Source organism: Panthera uncia, chromosome D4 (assembly GCF_023721935.1).
Source record: "Panthera uncia isolate 11264 chromosome D4, Puncia_PCG_1.0, whole genome shotgun sequence".
NCBI lineage: Eukaryota > Metazoa > Chordata > Mammalia > Carnivora > Felidae > Panthera > Panthera uncia.
Window position 1 is genome coordinate 71,177,981 of NC_064807.1, and position 21,082 is coordinate 71,199,062.

General features: G+C 40.8%; 2 protein-coding genes across 4 annotated transcripts in view; one reads left to right on the top strand and one right to left on the bottom strand.

The window, feature by feature from the left end:
* The window catches only part of FKBP15 (FKBP prolyl isomerase family member 15), a 58,531-nt gene extending 43,655 nt beyond the window's left edge, over positions 1–14,876 (bottom strand). For all 3 annotated transcript variants that reach the window (XM_049636031.1, XM_049636026.1, XM_049636019.1), the window contains exons 1-2: positions 14,730–14,876; positions 5,695–5,810 (exon numbers count right to left, since the gene is read on the bottom strand). In XM_049636031.1, the coding sequence (XP_049491988.1) occupies positions 5,695–5,810; positions 14,730–14,782 (169 nt within the window). In that variant the 5' untranslated portion in view covers positions 14,783–14,876. The remainder of the gene's footprint in view (positions 1–5,694; positions 5,811–14,729) is intronic.
* The window catches only part of SLC31A1 (solute carrier family 31 member 1), a gene marked incomplete at its 5' end in the record, with an annotated part of 41,050 nt that continues 34,823 nt past the window's right edge, over positions 14,856–21,082 (top strand). Inside the window, one exon of the mRNA XM_049629497.1 lies at positions 14,856–15,220. Coding sequence (XP_049485454.1) covers positions 14,856–15,220 — 365 coding nt within the window. The remainder of the gene's footprint in view (positions 15,221–21,082) is intronic.

The following is a 21,082-nucleotide window of genomic DNA, read 5'->3' on the forward strand; positions in this document are numbered from 1 at the left end:
TTTTTAACAATATTGACACATCTTTTTTTTTGATTATAGAGTGCATGTACTCTGTAATATGCAAAACTTGGCAAATGGATAAAGAAGATAAAAATGACCTGTAGTCTCACCAGTTAAAAATAAAAGTTCATAATTTGATGTATTTATTCCTAGTTCCTTTTTCAAGACAGCTTTCTTTCTATATTTTTTTAAACAAAATTAATACTCCAATTTGACAATCTCCTTTTCTTACTTAGTATTAGTATTTCTTTTAAAGCATTCTCCAAAACAAAGATAAAATAATCCTAAAAATACTTTTTGGTGGTTACATAAAATACTATGTTATGACTCTACCAGAACCTATTCAATGTCTTATTATTTGACATTTCTTTGGACTGTTTCTAATTTTCCTCTATTATAAATAATGCTATGGTGATCATCCTGAAAACACATTTTTGTATGTACCACTAATTACTTTCTTAGAACAAATTCTTACAACTGGAATTATGGAGTGAAGAAGTGTAAAACATTTAAAGGTTTGTTACGTCCTGCCCAAATGCCTTACGGCATCAGTTTACACCCCTACCAGCAATGCGAATATGCCAGCTTTGCACCCCTGCTAACAAGAGGGGGCTGTTTCTTTAAATCTTTACCAACGAAGCTGGGCAATAGAAAAAGGGAGATACCAGGTCATTGTTGTTTTCATTTGCATTTACTGATTACAATGAAGCAGAGATGGAATATTTTCTATAGATTTGTAATGGTCATTTGTTTTGTTTAGATGAATTGCCACTTACGTTGTTTGCTTACTGTCCTGTTATTCATGTTTTCCTTATTATTTTGTAAAAACCTACAACATAGTTGTTAATTCAACCGCTACTGTCCAGTTGTATGTAACACTACAATAATATTTTTCTCTTGATAAGCTGTAAGAAAAAAAGTAACTAAGGTCAGAGGCAGGTTATTAGGACAAGTGTGAAATGCTGAGAAAAATTACTGTCTGCCCAAGGTCAGCCTAGCATCCTCCTTCAGGATAGAAGCTTAGTTCAGCTTCTCCCACGATACTCTTCTGGTTGTCTAATGCCCTGGAAAGGGAAGGTTGTTCACGGAGTTGCTAGAAGGTAAGTCAGGTGCTCACAATCGTGGGATCTTATTGGCTCAGCACTTCCTTCTCTCTGAAATCAGTACTGCAGATTCTTGAATTCCCCACTGACAAGGACTTTTAATATGTGCTTTCAAATCTTTTTTTTTTTTTTGAGTAAAGTTTTCTTGAACTATAGTTTTTAAAGTCTGTTCTTTCCCCCCTTTTCTTCCTTCCTGTGTACACACACACACACACACACACACACACACTCTACGTATTGGATCTTCTTTGCCATCTTTAATATTTATCACACTTTCTTTTGGAATATTTTTATCTCTCAAATTTCTTATTGTTTAAAAATGCCCTTCTGTTAACCTTCTGTTTCTTCAGGCATGATCTGCTCTTTGTATTCATTCTTGTGTTCCTGCTCGTTTAGCCTTCGTTTCTGAAATAATTCTTACGTCTCTAATTCTTGCCTGAGTCTTGTCACTTACTTCTGAGATTTTCTAATTCTCATTTCATGTCTTACATTACTTTCTTAATGTTAAACAGGTGGTGGTAGTTTTTGAGAAACATTCTCACAGAATCTCTACAGCTCTCACTGTAGGGATATTATTCTGTTTCTTGCTCTCTTTGTTCTTATAATTTTACACGGAGTTGGATTCTGCTAAGTTCCTACTGCTCATTTTAACGTGAAATCTGCTTTTCTCAATTTTTAGAAGGAGATAGGGTTCAAGTGGCTTTCCTAACTTCATAGAGCTCCCTCTTCTGTTGCTTTTGCAGAGTTAAAAAATATGGTGGCTCCCTCCTGAGACTTCCTGATTCTATTTCTATCCCTACTTTTATTTTTATTTATTATTTTTAAATTTTTTTTAATTTTATTATTTTAATTTACAACCAAATTAGTTAGCATATAGTGCAACAATGATTTCAGTAGATTCCTTAGTGCCCCTTACCCATTTAGCCCATCCCCCCTCCCACAACCCCTCCAGAAACCCTGTTTGTTCTCCATATTTATGAGTCTCTTCTGTTTTGTCCCCCTCCCTGTTTTTATATTTTTGTTTCCCTTCCCTTATGTTCATCTGTTTTGTCTCTTAAAGTCCTCATATGAGTGAAGTCATATGATTTTTGTCTTTCTCTGACTAATGTCACTTAGCATAATACCCTCCAGTTCCATCCACGTAGTTGTAAATGGCAAGATTTCATTCTTTTTGATTGCCGAATAATACTCCATTGTGTATGTGTGTGTATATATATATATATACACACACACACATTTTCTTTATCCATTCATCCATCAATGGACATTTGGGCTCTTTCCTTACTTTGGCTATTGTTGATAGAGCTGCTATAAACATCGGGGTGCATGTGTCCCTTCAAAACAGCATACCTGTATCCCTTGGATAAATACCTAGTAGTGCAATTGCTGGGCTGAAGGGTAGTCCTATTTTTAGTTTTTTGGGGAACCTCCATACTGTTTTCCAGAGAGGCTGCACCAGCTTGCATTCCCACCAACAATGCAAAAGAGATCCTTTTTCTCCACATCCTTGCCAACATCTGTTGTTGCCTGAATTATTAATGTTAGCCATTCTGACAGGTATCTCTTTGTGGTTTTGATTTGTATTTCCCTGATGATGAGTGATGTTGAGCATGTTTTCATGTGTCGGTTGGCCATCTGGATGTCTTCTTTGGAGAAGTGTCTATTCATGTCTTTTGCCCATTTCTTCACTGGATTATTTGTTTTTTGCGTGTCGGGTTTGATAAGTTCTTTATAGATTTTGGATACTAACCCTTTATCTAATATGTCGTTTGCAGATATCTTCTCCCATTCCATTGGTTGCCTTTTAGTTGTGCTGATTGTTTCCTTCGCTATGCAGAAGCTTTTTATTTTGATGAGGTCCCAATAGTTCATTTTTGCTTTTGTTTCCCTTGCCTCTGGAGACGTGTTGAGTAAGAAGTTGCCGTGGCCAAGGTCAAAGAGGTTTTTGCCTGCTTTCTCCTCGAGGATTTTGATGGCTTCCTGCGTTACATTTAGGTCTTTCATCCATTTTGAGTTTATTTTTGTGTATGTGTAAGAAAGTGGTCCAGGCATTCTTCTGCAAGTCGCTGTCCAATTTTCCCAGCACCACTTGCTGAAAAGACTGTCTTTATTCCATTGGATATTCTTTTCTTCTTTGTCAAAGATTAGTTGGCCATACATTTGTGGGTCCATTTCTGGGTTCTCTATTCTGTTCCATTGATCTGAGTGTCTGTTTTTGTGCCATATTATTTTTTAATTTGAGAGAGAGAGCACAAGTGGGGAGAGGGGCAGAGAAGGAGAGGGAGGGGGAGGGGAAGGGGGAGGGGGGAGAAAGAGAGGGAGAGGGAGATGGGGAGAGAGACAGACAGAAAATCTCAAGCAGGCTCCATGCTCAGTGTGGAGCCTGACTCAGGGCTCAATCTCACAACCCTGGGACATGACCTGAGTTGAAATCAAGAGTAGAAGGCTCAACCAACTGAGTCACCCAGGTGCCTCATCCCTACACTTTTTTTTTTTTTCTAATTTTTTTTGGGGGGGGTTATTTATTTTTGAACAAGAGAGAGAGAGACAGAGCACGAGTAGGGAAGGAGCAGGGAGAAGACACAGAATCTGAAGCAGGCTCCAGGCTCTGAGCTGTCAGGACTGAGTCTGATGCAGGGCTTGAATTCATAAACTGTGAGATCATGATCTGAGCCCAATGTGACCACTTAACCAACTGAGCCACCCAGGCGCCCCACCCCATCCCTACTTTTATTTGGATCTTCTCTTCTTCACTTCTAATATATCCCTATCTTCTTCAATTTTAATTCCACTCCCAGAAGGTTCTTTTCAGTGTGGGGGCCTGTCCTGGAAGGCCACGCTAGGGGGTGAGTTTCAAAAGTTCATAGGAGCAGGGCACCTGGCTGGCTCAGTTGGTAGAGACTGTGACTCTTGATCTCAGGGTCATGAGTTCAAGCCCCATGCTGGGCATGGAGCCTACTTTTAAAAAGAAAAAAAAAAAAAAAAAAATAGCTCATAGGAGTGAGACTACTCTAGCTCTTCCAGTCCCCGTTATCAACCCCTTGTACTTAGCCACAATTAGAGTGGGCAAAACGCCTTCCAGTTTCAGCTTGGCCTGCCATATTTTCCAAGAACATTTGGTGGCTACTTGGGGTTCTCCCATTTTCTGATGGAGATATCCCACCACTACCCTGTATGCTCCCACGCAAATGCTGATACTACACAGCCTTGTGGCTTGTCCAGACCTGCTTATATTTTGGGATATTCATGAAGATACCTTTTCAACGGGTGTTGTTGTAAATGTTATCCATAGGTTTGTCTTTTGTATCTGATGTTTTTACATAAGATACAAAATGTAATGTTTTTACATTACTGTGTAGGTAATTTTTAAGCTGAAATGCCTCTATAATTTCCCTTTAAAAGTGTAATTAGCTCATAGTTGTTGTTTTCTGATTAAAACAAAATCAAGTTACCTCATTGGGTGGGGACTGGGGTTGTTTATTTTAATCCACATCCATTAACTCAACCACTTTAAATTGAGTCAGAATCACACTGCTGATGAAGAGATATGCCAGAGGAAATGTAGAGGCATAGCCTACTAGAAATCTGGCCAGGTGATGGCTTGGAGAACAGGACCAGAAATCTACACCAAAGATGCTAAAAGTGACAGGTAAGATTTAGAGCAGAGGTCAGCAAACATTTTCTGTACAGGGCCAAACAGTAAATAATTTAGGCTTATGGGCCATATGATATCCGTTGCAATTCTTCGAAACCCTCAATACCCCAACAACATCCTCAGGGCCAGCATTGTGCCTAGTATGTAAAAGGCACTCAATACTTTCATCTTCATTCAGGAAACACTTAATTTAATGTCCCTTACCATCTGTTCTGCTTAGGGTTATTTCTATTGGTCCTTCATTCCTCTTCAGGTTCTTACACAAAGAAAGCAAAATATAGAGGAAGAGCTTTGGAGTGAATCAGGTTAGGGTTCAAATTTCAATTATGTCACTTGCTGCTGTAGGACCTTGATGGAGTCCCTAAACCTCTCTGAGCCTCTAAACTGGGGGTAGTCTTACCTATTTCACAGCACTGTTGAGATAATTAAACAAGGCAATCTATGTAAAGCATCTGAGACCAGACACATAGCAGGCATTTTAGAAATATTAGTTGCCCTTTTCTCTCCTTTCATTCAACAAATGTTCATTCAATGCATCTCCATCACAATGAAGGGTACGGGGGATATAGCACTGAGCATCACTGTCTAATTGGGAAAAATTCACCGTCAGGATACATCTAACCTATCCAGGTAAAAGAAGTGAAAAGCAGCTCTTCCTTTTCGCCAAAACATTGGACAGTGCCTACTTAGAGTGCCTCAGGCAGTTTTAGAGAGTGCTGTTCACAGGAGGTAAAAGAGTTTGCCTGAGACCTCCCTCCATTAACTTCCGACAAAGGACACACACTGTCCAGCTGCTGGAATTCGATCTCAGAGCTTAGAGAGAGAATGCACCGCTGGCGGTGAGCTTGGCCAGACTGATTGAGGCATGTCACTTTTGGAAGGCTGTTCATCCTTCCAACTAACCTGTTAGGGGCCAATCGTAACCTCATAACTTACCTGTTGCTGCTGTTCCCTGGCCTTTCTTAGGCTGCTTTGGGGCTGTGTACTGGAAGAATTCATTTCCGTGGCCAGCAGATGCCTGATCCAGGCCAAAAAGAGAGGCCAATCTGGCACTGTTAGTAGAAAATGAAAATGACATTTCATTTGACATATCTCAAACCCGGAATTATTATGAAAGCTGCTCACCTCCAACTTTGAACGAATACCTCCTTGATTGTATATCCCGCCATTCAATACTGGAAGTGACAGCTAAGTGTCTTCAAAATCAAGATTGTATTTCTGATCTGAACAGCATCAGCTGACCTTGCCTGTCCTCAGGACTTTGATCAAGGCATTTCTTCTTTTTGGACCTCAGTTTCTCTGTATGTAAATTGCAGTGATTGGTCTAGATGCTCTCTGTGGTCTCTTCAAACCATAAATTCTTGCCTTTAGCAAGTCATAGTTTCCTACCTTTTACTAATTTATTACACTGAAATAAAACTGTACTCCATACTTACTCCATCAAACAAACATGGTCCTACCATTTCACCTAATAGGCAGAACCATTCTTTTACCATCCCTTGCAATGAATCCTATGCCCCAACCATTCCAAGGAAACTGCTCTTGCTAAGGTCACCAACAACCTCTTTGTTACTAAACACAGCTTATCAGTCATTATCTTATTTGGTCTTCATGCTGCCTTTTTACACTGTCAACTAATTTGTTCTTCTTCAAACAAACTCTTCCCTTGACTTCTGGGGGGATATTTGCAGGGGTGGGAGGAGGAACTGGTCCAAGTAAGACATCAAGAAATGCTCATGGGATCCTTCTCATCTTCCCATGTCTTTGGCTTCTTGTTTAGCTCCTGGAACTCTTCCTCTTTTGCCCAACCTTTTTTTTTCCGAGAGAGAGAGAGAGAGAGAGAGAGAGAGAGAAAGCAAGCAAGTGTGTGAGTGGGGGAGAGAGGAGAGGGTGAGAGAAAGAGAAAATCTTAAGCAGACTCCCTTGTTGGGGGGGGGGGGGGGGGGTTCGATCCCACGACCCTGGGATCATGACCTGAGCCGAAATCAAGAGTCAGGACGCTCAACTGACTGAGCCACTTAGGCGCCCCTGAACCAAAATTCTACACTCCCAGAAAGAAGGCAAGGTGCAGTACAAACCATACTGTTTGCATAAACACTTTAGGCACAGTAAGTCACTTCATCATTTATGGGAAGCTTGTATCAGTGTGTGGAACTGTTTACCAATTAAGTTCCCAGATGCCAGCCAAGAGCCAACCTTGTAAACAGGACTTTCTAAGGATGATGTTGTCACATCCCCTGTGTTAACTCTTCTGCAAACATACACGGCCAAAACTGAAATCTGGGCATCATCCCTGCCTTTTACCCCCCTGGTGTTCATGACCAACCCCTGAGTCCATTTGATTTTACTTGCTCAGTACTTTTTGAACCCTTGCACTTCCCATTCTTACTACCACTTGCCTGGTTCAGGTCACCATGATATCCATCTAGCTTAAATTACTCCAATAGCCTCTTGACTCACCTCCTTGCCCTGGTCTTATCTGCTTCTTATCCATTCTCCCCACTGCATTCACAGTTTTCTTTCTAAAAACTAAACTTGACCAAGTCTCTTCCCTACTTAAAACCCTCAATAACACCTCAACATTACCAAGATAAAATCCAAACTCCACAAGATGGCTTTATAAAGCCCTTCAAGACCTCACCTCTCCATACTTTCCCAGCTTCCTATCTGACCACTTCTCATCTCCAACTGTGTGCTACACAGAACTTTTCGTTTCTCAAATAAGGCAAGCTCTTTCTAATCCCTAGCTTTGGATATGCAGTTCCCTCTGCTTAAAACATTCTTCCTCTTCCTTCTTTCCCCTGGAAGCTGCCCCTAATCTCAAATCTCATCTAAGTTAGATGACCTTCTTAGGAACTCCCATAGGAGTCTTCTTCCTTCATTCAAGAAAGATGTATCAGACACTGTGCTAAATGCTGAGTATATATTGATGAGCAAAACTAGGTTCTATTTTCAAGGAGCTTATATACTCTAACAAAGAAATTGGCATTACATAATGAATAATTGCAAACTATAATATGAGATATATATCAGGCAGCTGTTGTATGGAGTTATACTCCACATAGATTAATATAAGTTATCAATCAGTAATTATATAACATGATAATTGACAATTTATTGTAATCACCACTTGACTGAATATTTTGCCTAGGGTCTGGTATGTAACAGGCTCAATAAATGAACTCAAAGTCTAGTCTAGCTCTGAGCTCCTTTTCTCCAAAGGCATCTTTGGTTTAGGTAATGTAAATATTGAGGGGTGCCTGGCTGGCTCAGTTGGTAGAGCGTATGACTCTTAATCTGGGGTTGAGTTCGAGCCCACATTGTTGAGTATAGAGATTACAAAAAAAACCCAAAAAAACAAAAAAACACAAAAAAACAAACAAAAAAAATTTAAAAAGCACACACGCGCACGCACACACACACACACACACACACACACAAAACCTTAAAAAATATATTGAAACTACACAGCTTTTTTGGGTCTTTTCCCTCAATAATTTTAAAGTTTAATACATACTAACATTTTGCAAAATAAATTTAATATAATCTGCAACTACTACCCTGTTCTTTCAAGATAGTGTACTATAAGTTTCCTGTAAATGGGACCAACAATGCCTACTTTAAAGGACTAAGAGGTTTAAATGAGATTTCAAGCATAAAGAGCAGTACTGGCTTAAATAAGACATCAACAAATGTTAATAAAATTAAAAGGAAACCAAGATTTCTCCTTTTATGGAGACAGTCTGGGAAGATTCCCTAAAAGAATAAGATTCTGGGAGATCTGGGCAATGCCTTTAACACAGTGAAAAATTTACAAAACTCAGAACCTAGTTAACATAGAAGAGTTTATGCACAAATAAGTGACAAGAAAAGAATGTCCTTGTTATCTTTAGTATGGGTATGGGTATTGGATTTGCTGTTTTAATTTTGCAGGTATGTTTTTCTCAAGGGAAAGACAGAAATGTCATGTAAACTATGTTTCCATAGATGCTCTAAAGGCCAGCCTTGATGACTGCAAAACCAATCCAAAAGCCAGGTCAACCCAATTATCTTTCAAATCCATTCTATTTTCTATTAATTTTCTTAGATAAACTCTATATAGACTTAGGGGCATAAGTTTCTTGTAAATTATTATTTTTCTACTTCTAAAGTATTCTCAAATGTACACATTTCTCTTTGGTAGCAAGAATGGGCTTGCTAACTCTGGACTTGAGTCTATGTTTATAATTATGGGAAGTCATCATGGCACTAATTACGTTTTAAAAATAAATGTTAGCCAATGCATTTAGTTGCCAAAGTCTTTATCTAGGCTTAGTTTCATACTCCTTTTCTTTTCTCATCAAAAAACAGTAACACACAGCAGTTATACTATATTAATATATTTTAATAAAAAGGGATTTTTTGTTGTTAAAGTATTTCTTTTTTTTTTTTTAATTTTTTTTTTAACGTTTATTTTTATTTTTGAGACAGAGAGAGACAGAGCATGAACAGGGGAGGAGCAGAGAGAGAGGGAGACACAGAATCTGAAACAGGCTCCAGGCTCTGAGCTGTCAGCACAGAGCCTGATGTGGGGCTCAAACTCACGGACCGTGAGATCATGACCTGAGCCGAAGTCGGACGCTTAACCGACCAAGCCACCCAGGCGCCCCTGTTAAAGTATTTCTTTTATGAACTATGGCATCAAACACCTACTTTTACAATAATAATAATGGGCACATGGCAGTCTAGTAGAAATCTGATTGCCTGATTTCAAATCCAGGCTCTTTCACTTTATAGTTATGTGATCCTGGGCAACTCACCTCTCTGACCCTTAATTTTCCATGTGTAAAATGGGTATAATAGTAAAAACCACCTAATTGATCGGTGGGGAGAAGTAAATATGATAATGTATATTTATACTTAGTATGGTACCTGGCATAGAGTATGTATTTTAGACACATGTGCATATTTCCTGTTACCTAAAAATGTTGCTTGAGGGTGTCTGTCAGTTAAGTGTCTGACTCTTCATTTCGGTTATGATCTCAGGGTTCGTGGGTTCAAGTCCCATGTCAGGCTCTGCGCTGTTAGCATGGAACCTGCTTGGGGTTCTCTCTTCCTCTCTGCCCTTCCCCCACCTTTCTCTCTCAAGAATAAATAAATAAACTTAAAATATATATATATTTAAAATGTAATTTGAACTCAGATACCCCTGTAAGGGAGAAAGCATGCTCAATCAGGGCACAAACTGACCTGTAACTATAAAACGCTATTAGCATAAATACAAAAATATAGAACTGGAAAAGGTCTCAAAGATCACCTAGGGCAAGCCTAATATTTAGTAGACTAGGGTATGGAGAACCAAAGATGAGAAGTGATTTGTCTAAAGTTACACTCCTCACTGGGGGCAGAATCAACATTAGAATCTAGACTTTTCTGTATCCTTTACATAACCTAAAATACTTTCTGATAATCAAGTTCCATATTTATCTTTTTTTATGCATTTTTTTAATGTTTATTTATTTTTGAGAGAGTACGAGCAGGGGAGGGGCAGAGAGAGAGAGGGAGCCACAGACTCTGAAGCAGGCTCCAGGCTCTGAGCTGTCAGCACAGAGTTCAATGTGGAGCTCAAACTCACAAACCGCAAGATCATGACCTGAGCCGACGTTGGATGCTCAACCAATGGAGCCACCCAGGTGCCCCTAGATTTCTCTTTTTTCTACCTCTACACTGGTGGCTTCTCATTACTATGCTAATCAGATTTGCCTACATATACCTTTTATATAGTCTAAAACATGTATTACATAAAAACAAGTATTTACATATCTGGCCTCTTAAAAATGCTTTGTGATTATTATTACTGGATTGGTTTTATTCCACTACTAAACTGGGAGTTTCCTAGGGGCAAGAATTGTGCCTTATTCCTATCTGTATTGGATGAAGTGAAGTACCATACACTTAAGCAGACACTCACACATTTCTTCATTTCAAAGTCACCATGGTAGGAAAAGAGCCAAAAAAAAAAAAGGCAAGCTTCCTGATTACTACTTCTAGGTTAAGCATGGGTTTGAAGAGGCCTGGAAACTGGAACACAGATTATCAATCATCTTGACAGCCATCCAAGACACTAATGCTCCCGCTTCTACCAGGCCTGAATATCCTAAATGGAATCAAGGCAAGTCAAAATACATGAAAATTAATAAGCAAGTATATTTACAGCAAACTACAGTTATAAGAGGAAGTGGAAAGCAACTGCAATACCCACTGTCATATGTTCTACTTCCTCAGGAAAAAACAAAGAAGGAATAGATAAATCAGAGACTGCTGGGAAAACTTACGATATTCTCAATCTTAAATTTGATTTGTTTTTTCTGGTTATTACTGGGAATAAAAATAAGTTATATGCACAACTTTGTTTACTAAGTCTTTTATCATTCAGTTAGCTGCTGTCTACGTTTAAGAGCATAGATAAATGCCCAGAACTAAAATGTTTCATGTCCTTGATGGGCCTACTCAGAAAAGCAGCACAGCTGAGCCACCAAGAACTATCTCCGGCCAGCAATCTGGCAAAGAGCACATGACTGTTTTTATCCTGTCCTTTTCAGTCAGTAGCAGACTGCTCGCTGCATAAAAGTTGGGAGCTCTAACATTCGTTTATAGACTTCTCCCCAATATTTTCACCTAGTGAAGAATGTGAATTTAAAGTATCTCTTATAGGGGCACCTGGCTGGCTCAGTTGGTAGAGCATGTGACTCTTGATCTCGGGGTTAGGAGTTTGAGCCCCATTTTGGGTGTAAAGATTACTTAAAAATAAAATCTTAAGGGCGCCTGGGTGGCTCAGTCGGTTGAGCGTCCGACTTCGGCTCAGGTCATGATCTCACAGCTCATGGGTTCGAGCGCCACGTCGGGCTCTGTGCTGACAGCTCGGAGCCTGGAGCCTGCTTCACATTCTGTGTCTCCCTCGCTCTCTGCCCCTCCCCCACTCACACCCTGTCTCTCTCTCCTTCAAAAATAAATAAGCATTTAAAAAAATAATAAAATTTTTAAAAATAAATAAAATATTAAAAAGAAACTTTTTTTAAATACTGATTCAAAAGGCTCCTTCCCTCTTTTAAAAAATATATCCTTACTAGTTTTTTTATCCACTTATTCTAGGTTTGGGAGATGTTTGTTACAGTCTTCTTTATTAATGTGTCTATTTGTCCTTTTATATCTTGTAGTTTTGCTTTATGGAAGTTGCTGCTCTACTACAAGAAGCCCTCAGCTTACACAGTTCCTACATGCAGCATCTTCAGTTAGTATGTCCTAGTTAAACTAATACTCGTCCCTCAACAGCACAGTGCAAATTTCACTTATAAAGGTATATTAACTGTAAGTAAATGCATAAAGTGCAAACTTTGCAGCTAGCTCTTCAGTCCACAGATCACTACACGACAGACACACGTATGATCAGTGACCAAGAGTGTCATTTCTTTCAGTCTGTTGGTGACTGGATATTGCACACCTGTTTTCCAGTTCAAGAGACAAAGAGCAAAGCATGTGCTTGTGCTGTCTTGTCTCCCAGTGATAAACTTATGCGACATTTTACAAAAATAGATACTCAAAAGAGGGAATTGGCCAACAAAGATAAAAGTGCAGCACAGAAACTAACATGATAATGCTGGAAGTGAATTTGGGTCATATATAAATGAAGTTATAGAAGAAATGTAAACTGAGGAATTGACACCACTGCTGTTTGAGAGACTCTAGATGTAGAGTCGGAGGAATTTAATGAAGGCAAACATCAATATAAATAAGTGGTTATGACAAATGTCCTAGGATAAATGACAAGGCAAAAACTTCACATTAAAGGAACTCTTACAAGTATTTTACAACATTGAAAACACAAAGGATAAAATATCAGAAGCTGATCCAAACTTAGAAATATGACAACTTCCCAAAACAGAAAAAATGCTCACTCCATAAGTTATACAAAGAGAAGTCAAGCACTTGACTTTTTTTCTTGATAAGTTTTTTTTAAAAAGAAATAAAACACTAAATCTCAATGTACCAACAGTTTGTTTCAACCAAAAATTTTAAGGGCTGTGAAACAATTATAATCTTTCCCATTGATTATTAAGCTTGCTTTGTACAGTTTCAGCTTGCATGGCCATATTTACAGTAACTCACTACCATGCAAAGTAAGTTCTCCCCATATTTAGTTCTTATTTCCCTACATGCTTACCGGCCCATTATTGTCTTAGTGGTATCTTGTTGTGATTTTGATTTGCATTTCCCTAATAACTAATGATGTTGAGCATCTTCTTACATACTTATTGTCAATTTGTACATCTTCTTTGGAGAAATATCTATTCAAATCTTTTGCTCTTTTAAATTGGGTTCATCTTGTTATTTTTTAACTGGATCTAATTGCTAGCTCATCTAATGGGTTTTTTTTTGTTTGTTTTAAATAGGTGAGTTAGGCCTAAATCAAAAAGCTGACTATGTCAACAGCAACTGGCTGGACTATGTAGAAATTTTAGTGTTTTAGGTAGAATAGGGAAAAAGGAACCAAAGCATTGCTTAACTCTTTTTTTTTTTTTCTAATGTTTATTTATTTTGAGAGAAAGAGAGAGAGATGGACAGAGCGTGAGCAGGGAAGGGGCACGGAGGGAGAAACAGATTCTGAAGCAAGTTCCAGGATCCTAGCTGTCAGCAGAGCCTGATGCAGGGCTTGAACTCATGGACCATGAGATCATGACATGAGCCGAACTTGGACGCTTAACCAACTGAGCCACCTAGGCGCCCCTCAAAGCATTGCTTAACTCTTAAAATAACTGAGTAACTGAAAGAACCCAAAGTGGAACTCAGTGGATGTGGGCCATCCAAAGTGAAAGCAAGGGTGGAATGGGGTGGTGAGGGTGAAGAAAGGACTTAAGAGTAGGTAATACAAATTCAGTCACAGAGTAAGTCAAAAGATCCTATGGAAGACCAAGACAGCCAGAGTCATTTTATGGTCATTCTTGTACTGAACTCTCCAACAGGAGTAGAAGCATCTTGAGAGCAGGCACAGAAGCTTAATCTGTTAGTAGTCAGTAAGATGAGGGGTGTATGTTGATGTATTCATCATTCTCTGTACATTCTTAAATTTGTTAAACATGTGTTCAAAAAAGGCTCTTCAAGGATTGACTGGCAGCTCACTTTCAAAGGTCAAGCGGTCTACTGACACAACCTGAGGGAAAAGGCTAAACTGATTATCAGAACAGACAAAATCCTGCCACGTGAAGACTTGTGCCCCAGGCTAACAGACACAATGACTGGGGGCAGGGAATAGCAACCGCTGTCTCTTATACTGGTTTTAAGCTTTAGAGTGCAATTTCACAACTATCATTCATTCAACAGGCACTGACGGAGCACACACTACGCACAGCGCTGAGCGCTAGACACAGATGAACGACCTAAGCAGTCCCTGTTCCGTCAGGGTTCATAATCTAATAGGTTCGGTGTTGCAAGGATGGAGGTAATCAGCCTAGCTGTGGGAATAAGGAAGAGAAAGCAATGCATTCTGCTTGGGTCTGTAGCGAAAGGACCAAAAGGTGCCATCTGAGCTGGGCCTTGAAGGATGCTGCAGCTGACCCAGAAGGGCCAATTCTGAAGTGTCACTGCCTTGTCCCCGGGGAACAGAAAGTGTCATATCGACCTCAACTGACTCCTATAAAAACCCTGAGGCAGATGTTCTCATCAGTAATCCATTTCACAGAAGGAGAAACTGACCCACAAAGCAAAAGGCGAACCCTAGGGCCATACTGAGTGCCACGGGACATGCCGGGTCCAGAATCGAGGTGGACAGATACAGCGCAGTTTCGAACTCTGCCGGGATTCTGAAACCTGTAGAGCACCGGAATGTGGCAGGGGTCTGGACCCGGAAGTAGGGAAGAAGTCTGAGAGCGACCCCTCCAACCATTTGCCCGGTTCTCTCAGCCACGCCCTCGGTCCCACGCTTCTCAGTCACTCACCCGCCGCTAGGCGAGAGGAAGTCGGTGTCGTCTTCGTCTCCCGCACCGAACATCGCGGTGCCTTTCACCCAGCCGCAAGGGGGGAGGTCGGAAGGTTTTCGGGGCCTTTCCCCGCTGACGTCGTGAAATGCCGCGGCGGCGTGCTGCTTTCCGGCAGGACGAACTCTTGCACGGTTGATCGGCCGGGAGGGGCCTAAGGTCTGGAGAAGGTGGGGGAAAGGCAAATGGGAGGGCCTCGCAGGCACGCGCGCCAGTGACGTAAAGCTTCTCCAGCCTGCAGAGGCGGTGAAATCCGCGGGAGCTCCAAAATCCTGCGCAGGGATTGGCCAACGAGGCAGGGGGCGGGGCAGGGGCAGGAATCCGCGGCCTCGGTGGCTGTCGTGGACACGTCGAGCCGGGCATAAGTGGAGGGGGCTTCCGAAGAGTCGTGCGATTGGTGACGGGTTAAGGTTCCAAGAGGGAGGTGCCGGTGGCAAGACTGGATCTGGAAGGTAAGCAACCCACCCACCCACCCCCAGCCCCGCCCTCTCCCACCTTTGGCACAGGAACAGCCCTTTCGCCTCCAGGACAAGGACCCTCCATGCGACTCTAATCCGCTCTGTGAAAGGAGAAAGGGCCCGAGACTGGCAGACTGGAGAACTGCGCTTTCGGTCAGGCCCACAGTGACATAGGGAGAGTGACCTTGGGGCAGGGTGTTCGGTGCCTCACTTTCCCCGTCTATAAAACGGGCTTGACGTCCCTATCGCTTGTGCCCTGTGGCCGACCTCACTGTTTATTCAACGGGCTATTTGTCCACTAATTCCATGTGCCGGCTTGGTCAAGAAGCTTTTAGACCTCAGAGGTCATCGAATTCAATCCCAGTCCCCTCATAATCCCAGAATTTGCAATAGGGAAACAGAGTAATAAACCCTTGGATGACTAGTCCTAGGTCACACAGAGTAAAGGGCAGGCAGACTGGGGCTGGATCCCTCCTCCTCTCTTGGTTCAGGAGTTAGCAAGCTGATGGGTGAGCAAGAACCTTATCAGGTTTTAAGCACTGTGCACCTTTACGGAGTGCTCATTGCTGGACTGAGGCATACATCTTTAGAGAATTCCCCTCTCGATGCAAGTGAGGTGCAGAAGAGCTGGGATATTCTGGGGGTGAGTGTTGGAAAGGAGAAAACTTTAGAAGCGCAAAAATCCCAGTCCCAGTCTTGGTCTGGGTTTTGCTTCGTCTTCTTGCCACAGACCTAAGTCAACATCAGTTGTTGGGGACTTCTCTTTCTTCAGTTTCCACCTTCTCTGTGTCTTATGTAAGTGTTTCTTTGACTAACCTGGTAGAGTTGCTGAAACCATCTCTGGTTAGGCCTGATTTAACCAAGGTGTAGATAAGCAGATAATGTAGCGTCCGTTTCTTAAACAGTTTTTTAAAGTTTATTCTGAGAGAGAGAGCGCAGGAGGGACAAAGAGAATCCCAAGCAGGCTCCACACTGTCAGCGCAAAGCCCAATGCAGGGCTGAAACTCAAGAACTGAGATATGACCTGGGCCAAAACCAACAATCAGACGCTTAACTGACTGAGCCACCCAGATGCCTCTGTAGCATAGCATCCGTTTCCATAGATCTCTTTCACTCAGGGCTTCTCCCAAACAGTTTAGTATAACAAGTGTCCCTTACCTGAAAGTTTTAGTCTGTTAACATGATACTGAAGTGAAGTGATTGATAGTGATTCACCTCCTAGAGAACTTCCCACCTCTTGGTACTTCCCTGGTTCTGCTTTTTATTATAGTTTGTGTACTTGTACTAAAGTGTGAGCTCCTCAAGGGCAGGGACAGTTTTATTCATCTTGAGGTCACCTGTGCCACAGAGTACTGTACCCTCTTGGCAATAATGGTTTCTTATTCTTTGTTACAGTGAGTAATGGAATTCATCCTTGTTCCCATTCCTTAACTTATGCTCTTAGGATTTTTTGCACGTGGGACCCAGTGAGCCCAGCAATGACTCTTGCCTTCCAGAAAGATAGATATGTTGTACTAGCTATGAACAGTCAGGGTTGCTTAGTCTCTTTTGGTAATTGAAGATGATTTTACTATTGTTTAAAGCTCTAGGGGAGGGGAAAGAGGGAAATAGGATAGCTAGAAATATTATGTGTTACTAATTTTTGTTAGGATTCCTTTGTTAAACCGAGGGATGGGGCTGTGGTCTGCTTCCTGTGTTTATTTTAAAGATTAAGATGGTTAAAGCAGTGAAGGCTGACAGTGTGAAAACAATGATGCCACTGGAACCTAAGCACTAGAACTGGAACCCTTTGCCATAGCTCTGTTTAGAATATGAACTTGGCTATCTCTCAGGGAAAGAAAGAATGAAATGCATAAGTAATTTACATAGCTCTTTCTAATTCCTCTTCCTCGTACTGATCATTGTCATTCCAGCACTGAAACATCAGAATAGTGTTTTATTTCTTTTTTAATGTTTATTTATTTTGAGAGAGAAAGATGGCTAGTGGGGGAGGGCAGAAGGAGAAGAATCCAGATATCAAGAGCCAGAAGCTCAAACCAACTGGGCCACCCAGGCACCCTTGAATAGTGCTTTTAAAAAATGCTAAAGGATTGGGACACCTGGGTGACTCAGTCGGTTGAGCAGCTGACTTCAGCTCAAGTCATGATCTCACTGTTTGTGAGTTTGAGCCCTGCATCCTGCTCACAGCCATCTGAGGAGCCCACTTTGAATCCTCTGTCTCCCTCTCTATCTCTCTGCCCCTCCCCAACTCACACGCACTAGTTCTCCCTGTCTCTTAAAAATAAACATTTTTTTTTTAATGCTAAAGGATCATTTGAGTGCTTATCTTGAATTCTTGAGTTGGGAATGTTTTCATGCAGGGTACTTAAGTAGCCTTTTTAGATAGGCAGGAACATAAAATCTGGATCAACATTTTTGAGACACCACAAACATGCATGCCTAGGTCACCATTGTGGGAACACAGCTGCTAGTTCTGATCAGCTGTATGAGAAAGGGGAAGATAATGGTAAGGCGTCCTCAGTAAGATTGGGTACACTAAAAAGCCACTGTCTTCCTGAACTGGAATATTGGACCAGGAATCAAGAAACCTGAATTCCCATCCCAGCCCTTCTAACTCACTCTGAGCTTGGGCCAGACTCCCTAAACACTTTGGGAGTGAATTAGACCCAGACATCTATTAAGTACTGTTGAGGATGCAGAGGTAAGTAAAGCACAACCCTCATCTCAAGTGTGAATTAAGCATTTTTGTTTGTTTTAAGTACACAGTTTTTAGGTGTATTTATAAAATGGATTGACCCCTGAAGATTAGCTAGGAAGTGGCAATTTTAACAATTCCTTTCAAATTCTCAGTAATTTTGCCATAGAGATGATAATTCTTGTATATAAGCACACCCATACTAGTCTACTAGTGAATGCATTGTAAATATTAAACTACAAAAACTATTAATGTTTAAAGTTATAACCAGGTTAGATCATAGGTGTGGTGATAGTGATATGAATTGAATATAGGTTTGGGGGAGTTGGTATAGTGTTCTTTCTGTTCAGTCACTGAAAACAGAAGAATGTCAGAACCCAGTTCAAGAAATATCTGAAAACCTTCTATGTGTAAGGCCCTGTGCTGGGTATTGGCAAGGAATAGGAAAACGAATAAGTCATTGCCCTCAAAGTGCTTATGGTTGAATAGCGGGGATAATTGAAGTATACAAATAATTGAGAAGACATAGCAAAGTAAGTCCCATAAGTAGAAATTAATTATTGTGGGATTTCAAAGGAAGAAGAGATCATATCTGGTTTGGTGGAGTTTGTGGGTCTAGATAATGGCCTTTGAAGATGACTGGGGTGGTTCCTAGTGAAATGAGAAAGTAAGGTTTTCCAGGTTGAGGGGGTGGCTTTGGCAAAAGCAAAAAGGCAGGAAAGAAGGCACGAATTTCTTTTTCTTTTTCTTTCTTTCTTTTTCTCTTTATTTCTTTCTTTCCTTTTTTTTTAAATTTTTTTTTCATGTTTATTTATTTATTTTGAGAGACTGAGCGTAAGCAGGGAAGGGGCAGAGAGAGAGAGAGAGAGAGAGTCCCAAGCTCTGTCAGTGCAGGCTCAATCTCGAACCTAGAAGTCACAAATTTCTTATGGCACAAGAGTTGCCCTTTTATCTGACGCAGTTAGGGCCAATAGTTGGCCAACAACAAAAATAAGTTAAAACAAGGAATTATTCAGATATTAGTTACACACAGATCTTAAACATTTAATTTTAACTTAAAGCATAAACATCTTTTTGCCATTCTTTAAAATAAGCTGTTTCCAGGCTGACAATGTGTTACCTGCTTGGGATTCTCTCTGCGCCTCCTGTGCACACCTGCTTGTACATGCCCTCTCTTTCTCTCAAAATAAGTAAATAAATAAAAAAGAATAAGGCTTTTCTTGGGACACCTGGATGGCTCAGCCCATAGAGCACCCAACTCTTGATCTCAGGATCACGAGTTCAAGCCCCTCATTGTGCGTGGACCCTACTTAAGAAAACAATAACAACAACAGAAACATTTAATAGTTTTCATAAAATAAGCCTTTTCTTAGGGTGTGGGTCCCAGAGATCTGCAAACTATAGCATGGCGGCCAAATCTTGTCCTAGCCCTCTGTTTCTGGAAATAGTGTCATTGGAACACAGCCATGCTTATTTGTTGCCATATTATCTATGGCTACTTTGACTTACAAAGTACAGTTGTCTGTATCTGTGTGACTCATCTTTATCTAGTCTTTGCAAAGCTTTCAACTTGGTTTTCATAGAAGTAACTACCAGAGAGTCTATGTAGTATAGTAGCTAAACTCTTAATGTCTGGAGCCAAATTGTTTCGCCGTTTATTAGTTATGCAGTCCTTGAGCAAGTTGCTTGGTTTTCTCCTTTGGAAAAAAGGGACAGTGACAGTATCCAGTCTCTAGGGATCTTGTGAAGATTGTATGAGTCAATTCATGTGGAGCACTTAGAACAGCATCTGGTAGGTAGTAAGAAAATATTAGCTGCTGCTGTTGTTTTCCTCTTCTCACTTACATTTAATTGCTTTACATAATACTTTATTAAATTATATTCTTATAACAGTAAACACAATTGGCATAAGTTGATTTCTTTTTTTTTATTAATGTTTATTTATTTTTGGAGAGAGACTATGCTCACATGCCAGTGGCGGAGGGACAGAGAGAGGGAGACAGAGAATCTGAAGCAGGCTCGAGTCTCTGAGCTGTCAGTGCAGAGCCGGAGACAGCCTGATGCAGGCTCCAACCCACCCACTGTGAGATCATGACCAGAGCTGAAGCCGGATGCTTAACTGAACTACCCAAGGCCCCCAGTTGATTCATTAACAAACATACCTGATACTCTTGATAAGCACACAAATTCCCTAAGGGAATCCCATGATATTAGAAAATAGCCAAGGGGCACATGGGTGGCTCAGTTAAGCATCTGACTTCAGCTCAGGTCATGATCTGGTGGTTCATGAGTTCAAGCCCTACGTTAAGCTCTGTGCTGACAGCCCAGAGCCTGGAGCCCGGTTAGGATTCCATGTCTCCCTCTCTCTCTCCCCCTCCCCCGCTCATGCTCTGTCTCTCTCTCCTTCAAAAATAAATAAACATTAAAAAATTAAAAAAAAAAAGAAAGAAAGAAAAGAAAATAGCCTGGTTACTGTGTTATTTAAATTGGTTAAGAGAATTCTGTGAGGATGGTTTGCTAAGAGTATAAGACAGCAGGAGCGCCTAGGTGGCTCAATCGGTTGAGTGTCCAACTTCGACTCAGGTCATGATCTCACAGTATGTGTGTTCGAACCCCACGTCGGGCTCTGTGCTGATAGCTCAGAGCCTGGAGCCTGCTTCACATTCTGTGTCTCCCTCTCTCTCTGCCCCTCCTCCACTCACATTCTGTCTCTCTCTTCTTCAAAAATAAACATTAAAAAATTTTTAAAAAATATTGTAGGACAGCAGAACACATCAGGAAGTAGTGGATTAAGATTGAAAAGGAGAGCAGGGCCATATTTGTTTAATACTTTGAAGGCCAAGGGGATAAGTTTGTATTTAGCCATGTGGGAAATGGGATTATTTATCCTACATGACATGAGTTATATGAAAAAATTCAAGTGGTTTAAGAGTATATGATGTAAAAAGTAAAATTCTCTCTAGCTCTGCCCCATATGAGTATCCACTTCATTTTTCTAAGTCCTGGAACGTGGAGTTGACCCGAGGACTGAATGAGATAAGGCATGGTAAACACTACTGGGTGCATGGGTATTAGCTGTTAAAAACCTCAGTCCAGTTTTTCTTCGGATTATAATCTCAGTTTTGAATGAGAAAAATAAAGGTTCTAGACTGTAAATAAAA